This window comes from Haliotis rufescens, unplaced genomic scaffold (genome assembly GCF_023055435.1).
Source record: "Haliotis rufescens isolate VD_foot unplaced genomic scaffold, xgHalRufe1.0.p SCAF_8, whole genome shotgun sequence".
NCBI lineage: Eukaryota > Metazoa > Mollusca > Gastropoda > Lepetellida > Haliotidae > Haliotis > Haliotis rufescens.
Genome location: NW_025964372.1, coordinates 49,950,558 through 49,960,567, shown reverse-complemented (window position 1 = coordinate 49,960,567; position 10,010 = coordinate 49,950,558). Strand labels below are relative to the sequence as shown.

The 10,010-nt window shown below is 42.6% G+C and overlaps 1 protein-coding gene across 5 annotated transcripts in view; it reads right to left on the bottom strand.

Annotated features, from left to right (window-relative positions):
- Positions 1-1,800: 1,800 nt before the first annotated feature.
- LOC124152410 overlaps positions 1,801-10,010 on the bottom strand; it is a 45,354-nt gene continuing 37,144 nt past the window's right edge. For 2 of the 5 annotated variants that reach the window (XM_046525343.2, XM_046525345.2), the window contains exon 2: positions 1,801-3,630. In XM_046525343.2, the coding sequence (XP_046381299.1) occupies positions 1,824-3,473 (1,650 nt within the window). In that variant the 5' untranslated portion in view covers positions 3,474-3,630 and the 3' untranslated portion in view covers positions 1,801-1,823. Of the gene's footprint in view, positions 3,631-7,650; positions 7,807-9,757; positions 9,807-10,010 lie in introns of those variants that run through there. The other 3 variants (XM_048389341.1, XM_046525340.2, XM_046525341.2) reach the window with 3 other exon arrangements.

Sequence of the window (10,010 nt, the reverse complement as noted above, 5' to 3'; positions counted from 1 at the left end):
TCTGTCATACCAATAAGGAATCTCTGCCATACCCATAAGGAATCTCTGCCTTATCCACAAGGAATCTCTGCCATATCCATAAGGAATCTCTGTCATACCCATGAGGAATCTCTGCCATACCCTTCAGGAATCTGCCATACCCATGAGGAATCTCTGTCATACACATAAGGAATCTCTGCCATACCCATAAGGAATCTGCCATATCCATAAGGAATCTCTGCCATATCCATAAGGAATCTCTGCCATATCCATAAGGAATCTCTGCCATACCCGTAAGGAATCTCTGCCATATCCATAAGGAATCTCTGCCATACCCATAAGGAATCTCTGCCATACCCGTAAGAATCTCTGCCATACTCGTGAGGAATCTGTTATACCCGTAAGAATCTCTGCCATACCCGTAAAGAATCTCTGCCATATCCATAAGGAATCTCTACTATACCCGTGAGGAATCTGTTATACCCGTAAGAATCTCTGCCATACCCGTAAGGAATCTCTGCCATACCCATAAGGAACATCTGCTATACCCATGAGGAATCTGTCATACCCGTAAGGAATCTCTGCCATACCTATAAGGAATCTCTTACATACCCATAAGGAATCTCTACCATACCCATGAGGAATCTGTCATACCCATTAGGAATCTCTGCCATACCCGTAAGGAATCGCTACTATACCCTTGAATGAGTGAGTGAGTGAGTATGGTTTTACGCCGCTTTTAGCAATATTCCAGCAAAATCACGGCGGGGGATACCAGCCTATACCCGTGAGGAATCTGTCATACCCGTAAGGAATCTCTGCCATACCCATAAGGAATCTCTTACATACCGATAATGAATCTCTACTATACCCTTGAGGAATCTGTTATACCCGTAAGGAATCTGTCATACCCGTATGGAATCTGTCATACCCATAATGAATCTCTGCCATACCCATGAGGAATCTCTCTGCCATACCCATAAGGAATCACTGTCATACCCGTAAGGAATCTCTGCCATACCTATAATGAATCACTGTCATACCCGTAAGGAATCTCTGCCATACCCATAAGGAATCACTGTCATACCCGTAAGGAATCTCTGCCATACCTATGATGAATCTCTGCCATACCATTAATGAATCTCTGCCATACCCATAAGGAATCCCTGTCATACCGATAATGAATCTCTACTATACCCTTGAGGAATCTGTTATACCCGTAAGGAATCTGTCATACCCGTATGGAATCTGTCATACCCATAATGAATCTCTGCCATACCCATGAGGAATCTCTCTGCCATACCCATAAGGAATCACTGTCATACCCGTAAGGAATCTCTGCCATACCTATAATGAATCACTGTCATACCCGTAAGGAATCTCTGCCATACCCATAATGAATCTCTGCCATACCCATAAGGAATCTCTGTCATACCCATAAGGAACATGTCTTACCCATAAAGAATATCTGCTATACCCATAAGGAACCTGTCTTACCCATATGGAATCTCTGCTATACCCATAAGGAACATGTCTTACCCATGAGGAATCTCTGCTATACCCATACGGAACATGTCTTACCCATAAGGAATCTCTGTCATACCCATAAGGAACATGTCTTACCCATAAGGAATCTCTGCTATACCCATAAGGAACCTAGCTTACCCATCTGGAATCTGGGATGTCCGGATATCCAAGGAGGTGGCATCTCACTGTATCAGATTCACAAATTATCCTTTTAAGGCTACTATAAGTTTAATGCATAATTGAGATGAGGTAATCTCAAATATTCATAGCAGCACAAACAACGTTACGACAGTGTGAAAGTAAAACATTTTATACATTCATGATTTCAATTTCATCCACAAGACATCATTTGGCCATAATTTATATTGATCTATCGGCAACGCCGAACTTCCATCCACCCTGAATGGAGCAAAGCCTAAAGCTAACAAATAGTCTCTAAGTCGTAGTCCATTTGGGCCCGTCTTCTGCCACATCCACTCCATCAGAATCCCTCGAACGTCTATCTGCTGGAAGAACTTAACACCTGAAGTTATCACTTGGTATTCATGTTCCTCAACATCCATCTTGATAAAGGCTCTTTTAAATGGTATATGAGGCACTAAGTCATCAAGGCGAACTGTGTCTATAAAGTTAGGGTCATACACATTAGACGTGTTGACGTTGGAAGGCGCTGTTTTTATACGCGTACCTCCTATGTTCCCAATGTCCTTAACGAAGGACACTTTCTTATAGCTGTCGGAGATTGCTGTGTAAAATATTGTGATTTTGTCAGTGAACCTATTGTCCTGGACAGACTTACAGAACCTGATGACGTTCGCTACAAGAGGGTCCACTGCAACTACCTTCTTACCCATGAGGGCGGCAACGATGGAAAAAGTACCGACGTGGGACCCGATGTCGATGAAGCCCATTTCAGGGTCGCTGCGGAGGTTGTCAATCATCACCTTGACATCAGGCAGATCCCAAAGTCCGTGAAGCTTCAGAGACCCCGAGACCCATTTATCGTCCTTGAGATCGTGGATGTAGATGACAGCATTACCTACCGGGGACTTAAGCATGGTCCGTTTGAGATTCAAACTGCCTGCACAGAACTGGTGAAGCTGGGTCCATCCACTGCCGTTCCACCGGAGAATAGTTGTCTCTGGCCCAGTCTGAACGGGCACTTGCTGACTGACATCCATGACTTTGGGCGACGTAACGAGGGGAATATTTTGTTGATCGCCTAAGTTTGGGTTAGGCACACCGGTCATCTGCAAATTTTGTTGACCAGCCATATTGTTAGGAATTTGTGCTCCTGCCATCTGCATAGTTTGTTGACCACTCGCAGGTATATTTTGTTGTCCAGCCACAGGCATGATTTGTTGACCAGCCACAGGCAGGATTTGTTGATCAGCCGCAGGCATGATTTGTTGACCCGCCATATTGTACGGTCCCTGCATCTGCATATTAGGAGTTGGGTTGGGCTGATACCCCTGAGCGCCGAGCACATTAGGAACAGATCCTTGCTGCATCATGTTTCTTGTCTGAACGAACTGATTAAGAAGTGACATCCTGGAGTTCTGTTGAGCAGGATCCATCTGAGGGGCCTGGACATACTGCAGATTAGGTTGCTGCTGATACGCATTGCCTCGCGGATATTGCATCAACGTCTGGGCCAGAGAGTTGAGAGCCTGGAGATTCATGTTGTGGTTGTTCATATTGACCGGAAGCTGCTGGGGTGGTTGGTTTGGCACACTTGGTACTGCGCTTTGCTGCTGAGACTGTTGCATATTGCCCCCTGGTAAAGGCACAATAGGGGGAGCGTTTGGTATAACTGGAACAGGTTTATGTGACTTTTGTTGAGTCATTTCGGTAATATTTATGTCCAGTTTGGGCGAACTATACATGATTCGTTGAGCACCAAAGGTCAGCATCCCCCCGATAATGATGAAGAAGATAAGGCGGAATGTTCGTTTACCTGGCATCATGACTGATGTCTAGATGCACAAAGAATGAATCTGGACACACAATCCTCACATATGCACCAGCACTAACACGGAAATACTGTCTGGATCAACCTTCAGAGGCACTTTTCTTAGGCAGTGTCTATCTCACCATTCTCGTGTGTCGTCGTCATACGGTGCCCTGAAACAGAACAAACAAGCATAGTACACAGTGTCTTAACAGTGTTATAGTCGCGATGAATCAACAAAGAATGGTTCCAGTAACGCCACATGCAATTAAGCAAACGTCTGAAACCTGCATCACTTCGGGCTTTCCTTACACATTAAGCTGACACACCGTGACATAACTGGAATACTGTTAAAAGCGGCATTAAACCCAAGTCACTCACTCACTTAACCACATGGACACATTGCATTCCCTATGTCCCCTACTCTGGGGCCTCATACCAACTGACAAGACAAGGACATAACAATCTCAAGTTTACAATGGAGTCCCTTTGATACCGTTCCGGATATAACAAGTAATGGGTATGTAGGAATGCCCCACACGTCCTAACAAACCGTCAGGAGGCGCAGAGCCCCCAGGCTAGAGGGAAGAGGTTTCACTAGGCACATGGCATGGCCTTGTTCTGGAATGTTTACGCGTATAATAATAATAATAATAATAATAATAATAATAATAACCAGCCTGACTGTGCCAGGATCACCCAAACCCTCTTTGCTGCATTTTTATTTTAATCTGTTCATCATCATCATCATCATTAGTCTTTGAGTTAACCAAACAGTGTGCATCATGCTTCATCCCCTCCCTGGTGACCCTTCTCCCTGGTGACCATAGACCCGTGAAGATTCCGGGGTAGAATAGGTCTCCAGCAACCCATGCTTGCCATAAAAGGTGACTATGCTTGTCGTAAAAGGCGACTAACGGGATCGGGTGGTCAGGCTCGTTGACTTGGTTGATGCATGTCATCGATCCAAATTGGGTGGATCGATGCTCATGATATCAATCACTGGATTGTCTGGTCCAGACTCGATTATTTACAGATCGCCGTCATATAGCTGGAATATTGCTGAGTGCGGCGTTAAACAACAAACCAACCAACCAACCAACCCTGGTGACCTTACAGTTTCAGCTTCCGAGAAGGGTCTGTTTTGTGACCTTTGACTTCTGCTAAGACGCCTCGGGGGGATTCCGGGTCATAACAGGCCCTCGGCAACCTATGCTTGTCGCAAGAGGAAACTACAGGGAGCGCATGGTCAGGCCCGGTAACGAGGTTGATTGATTGTGGAATGCTTCCGATATCAATCACTGATTCCGTCAAATCACAGGTAGCCGTCATATGGCTTGAATATTGCGGCGTCAAACAACAAACAGTTAAAAGAAATCGTCCGACAAATATCCAGATTATGACGTTTCGGAATAATGATCCCTAACATACACAAGTACGCTATAAACGAAGACCTCTTTGAAGGTAGGCTTCCCAGATTAACGACGTCAGAACTAAACCGTTTATTAATACATAACATCTCTATATTTAAAAGCGTGCAAAATCAGGGTATGAAACTCCCAAAATTTTCAGCCAGACCACAGGACTGGCTAGCTGAAATACTTGCCAGCCCTGACCAAAACCTGCCTGCCCACTATAATCATATGTTTCTAAGGATAATTTAATTAAAACTTTAAATTGAATTCATTGAACATGAAGTAATACAAGAAAAGAAATAGCAAACACTTTTTAGGTCAGATTTGTATTTAATATGCTAGAATACATCATGTAAATAATGCTTATCATCGGGAAATATTTAGAATATTTTTACATAATTATGAAATATAACCCGACCGTCGGGCAGGGGGATTTGAAAATCTGGCAGCCCGAGTTGAAATCAACCCGTCTCGGACCATTCGTGACCAACTCTTGTTATTCCGGGACAAGCCGAATAGCGACTCGTGCCCCTCTCGTGGCCATTTTTGCGACCGGGTTCCGTCTTAGCGCAAACGGGCATAACTAAAACAATTGTCAATTCGTTGCGTAATGGTTCACATATATTTCCCCATATATTATATATATTTCAGATGCCTTTTAAAGCACATCGTGACGTGCGGAATTATACAATATGATTGAACACATTTAACTGTGTCTTTGGTATATTTTTAGATGCAAGACATATGTAAAATCAAAAATTATTTCTGAGGGATTCTTTGACGAAGTACTTGAAATCATACGCGCACTCTGATTGGTTTGTCGTATTTTCGCACATAACATTCATCGAGAGGGGGACGAGTCTTCTTGCAGGTTACGGAAAGGGGCGAGTGCTGACGAATGGTCTCGGACGGTCGGGCAGGCAGGTATTTCGAACACTGGCAAAATACACTCCATCATCTTTAAGTGGCATTGAGATGTTGGCGTGAGGAACGAGGGAGATACAACAGCTACTTCTTACTATAATACATGCGACGTGCCAATATAGATACTAACACCCTTATCAAGCAAGTGATGTACAGAACTGTCAAAAAGCTTTCTACTTCACTTGTCCGTTCATCACTTGCTTGATAACGCCTAAACATCGCATTTATTGTAATAAAGTTGTATAGCAATAGAACTATCTTCGAAATATATTATGTCAACAAAAGTATTCCTTTCACGATTTTATTTACTACAATCTATGCTCTAAGACATTTCTTATTTTACATTTATTGTCTTACCTTAAACAACATCTAATCACAGCTATATTCTATGTCATTTTATTATTTATTAATGTTACTATTTCCAGGGAAGCATCGCACTTTGCATGTATGTTATATATTTCAAGGTTTAATATTTACACCACTGTCCGCTGTCACTGTTATGTTTATGGGAAGGGCGTTGTAAGTTGGACAACCTTTGCAAAATCCATTTGACCTTTTAATGTAAATAAAAATTTATTTTTTTTAAGATACAACTGTTCTCTCAACTGGTACCCGACGATATTATTAGTATGGCAAGGTTAGTCATGTTTACTTGATCATCACATCAGACACATATTTTTATTACATTAACATAACGATCAATCAGGACCAAACGTCAAAGTACGGTGGCCCATACCCACCACTGGTGAGATCATTTTTCACTGTATGCCTCTACATTTTTATCTGGCTCAATCTATCAAAGCTCAGTCTTACGGATACAATCTCCAGCCTGTCGATTGCCAGGGCACTGATCTGGACGTAATTCTAGTCACACGTAGTATGCCAATTTGAAACGAGTGAGTGAGTATGGTTTTACGCCGCTTTTAGCAATATTCCAGCAATATCACGACGGGGGACACCAGAAATGGGTTTCACACATTGTACCCATGTCGGGAATCGAACCCGGGTCTTCGGCGTGACGAGCGAACGCTTTAACTACTAGGCTACCCGACCGCCCCCAATTTAAAACGAAAAATATCTGGCAAAATATAGAGGCATACGGTGAAAAATGATCTCACCGTTGGAAATATGTGGCGGCCGCCAGATGAAATATAGAACCATACAGTGAAAAATGATCTTACCAGTGGCGGGTATGGGCCACCGTATCCACGAAACGTTTAGTACATGTGCACTTAAGAAGACAGGTCTCCAATCTTCTTTTACCAGGCATGGCCGTAGTTCACAATGTGTTAGTCGTAGCTCTCATGCATTAGTAATACTTGTTTATCGGTTGTTACGTACTTATAAGCGAAGTAAGGTAACTCTGTCCACAGCGTGAGCGCCTGTTTAGAAATCACTGTCAGTTAGTAATGATAGAAGGTGCGCGTGCACGGGAACATATGGCACACGTGAAAATAGGGAATTACATCGGACACCATTTCTGTCACTGATGCGTCAAATTTGGAAATGTCTTCAAGGTGTCTACCGTCAAACGTTTTGTGAGCATTGCCGAAGCCATGAATGTTGTAGCCCTGGTCAACAACACACAAATTACCAGGCGGAATTTGTATCTGAGGTGATTTAAAAGTCAACAACAGAACATAAAATCCTCACAAAAGATCTCCATCCCAAATTAACACCACAGAAACAAGGGAAAAGAGTAAAATGTTTCGAAATACTCATAACAAATTAAGAGTGGGTATGGTTTTACGCCGCTTTTAGCAATATTCCAGTAATTCCACGGCGGACAGATTAAGAATACGATCACGGTAACTTGTGTCACCTATATTTCACATTATACATCCATTCTCTTACCTACATATGACAAACGTTCCATCAGAACATGATTTAACTTTTCTCACAGATCACCAACATACTGGAGCTCCTCGCGGCTGTTTGGAGACGACGGGCGTGATCTGACACTGAGGCTGTGCCAGCTTATATCCTCACACACACAGACGATCTGTCAAAGCACTGCAATCAAGCCAATCGCCGTCAGGTCACCCTGTGTTTATAGCCGCTGGGCCGAGACATCCATCACCCGTCACATCAATAGGGACGCTGTCAGTTAACATAGCGTGGATGGCGTTTTGTTTTTACCTGTATTGGACCAGGTAGGAACCGCATTGTGTCTGAAGCGGTGTGATGTTAAGCTTGCCTCGGGGCTGGAGTAATTTACACCCAGGGGACGGGTATTAGTCCCTTCAGGGATACCCCGAAGGATGAACGTTACGTAACATGTGCCTCTAATTCTAAATGAGCGCGTTGGTCTTTAATACGTTCATTTGTTTATCTTGATTAATGGTCATTCATGGGATCGCTGAGAAAGTAATTTGTGGAAAGTTGCAAATGTATTTTGTATGCGTCCTAATAGCCAGCACCCCTCTTGCATGATAATTTAACCTCGACTGAGCATTATTATGAAAACAAGGCCTACATTTTGTCAATGTGTCAGCGTTCCCAGGTAAATAATGCAATTGATGGAAAGGCGATTTGATTAAACCACGCAACTGATACCATCTTGATGCTTATTAATAATAAACATAATTTAGCTTCATCTATGTCCCCCGTGTACGCTCTGTAACAGTCAGGTAATCGATGAGTATATTCAGGATATGCGGGTTCCCAGGGTAACGGGAAATCAGGTCCCACAATGGATATGGTATGACGTCACGGAAGGCCCCGTACAACGTTTACACGTATCAGTTGTTGTATGTTTATAATAAATTACTATAGACTGAACTGAACTGAACTCTTATTTACACTAAGGTCGCTGTATACACTTGTATACTTCTGTTGTAGATCATTAACATTTGTAATTCATAGCACTGCATCATCTGCATACAATAATACAAATATCGTGATAATATTTTCGATTCGATCATTGAATTCATCTGGTTTCAATTGGACACCTGTACTTGAATCATGTACGAGTGCCGCTTCGAGATTATTTAAAACTATTGTAAATAAGACAGGCGACAGGTTTTCTCCTTGTCTGACTCCACATTTACACGAAAATAAACTTGTAAACTTACCATTACATGATTTTATGCCGTTTTTAGCAATATTCCAGCAATGTCACTGAACACCAGAAATGGGCTTCACACATTGTACCCATGTCGGGAATCGAACCCGGGTCTTGATATTCTGTACATATTTCTCATAACGTGAAGACATTTTCCAAATATGTTACTTTGTAGTAAAAATTGCCCAAGTCCCGATCTTCAAACTGTAAAAACTGAAATATGATATGTTATGCGTGTGTATCCACTGTCAGCTTTAACTCAACTTCGTTAACTAGTGAGTGAGTTTGGTTTTACGCCGCTTTTAGCAATATTCCAGCAATATCACGGCGGGGGACACCAGAAATGGGCTTCACACATTGTACCCATGTCGGGATTCGAACCCGGGTCTTCGGCGTGACGAGCGAACGCTTTAACCACTAGGCTACCCGACCGCCCCACTTCGTTCACTATTTCTACTTAGTGTCAACGTGTGTACGAGGTTTAGTGATTTTGTTCATGTCCGGACCGATGGGGTAGCCTAGTGGTTAAAGAGTTCACTTTAGAAGCACAATTAGAAAAGATAAATAAAGTGTCAATGAAATAGCCTACTATGTGTACGTCTCAAAATCTTGTTCAACGTGTCTCCAAAAATCAGAAATTGTGACAAATCTTTGTATTCAACACTATACATGCAAAGGCGTCTTTGATAGACATTTCAATTAGAAGTTGGAAGAATACGAATACCTGCTACCTTTTATGTATGGCAAATACTGAAAGAAGTTGTTATCAATAAAAAAGTCAGGTATTAAGTATGTATACACATTATAACGAACACAATGTCTAAACGTGCAGGTTTGAGGCCTAAGGCTATACGCAATAAGGATCATTGTCACAAAGGGATTTCACACAGCACTTACCATAACTAATGCGGTCATGCGGCGATCCCTCGCATGCAAAGCGGAGTGTTTGGTCAGTCTTCCCTGACCCTTGTTGTTTGAGGGTTACACGAGTGACCAATTAAATGAGTTTTATCGGTCAGCCTTGACCTTTGAAGTTCGGATGATATGACCAATGAGAGAGGGCAATCAGTACGTGCTGGGCAAGAGGTACGATGGAGGACATGCAGTCTGTCAACTGCGGCCACGTATATCATGGATATATTAAACTAGG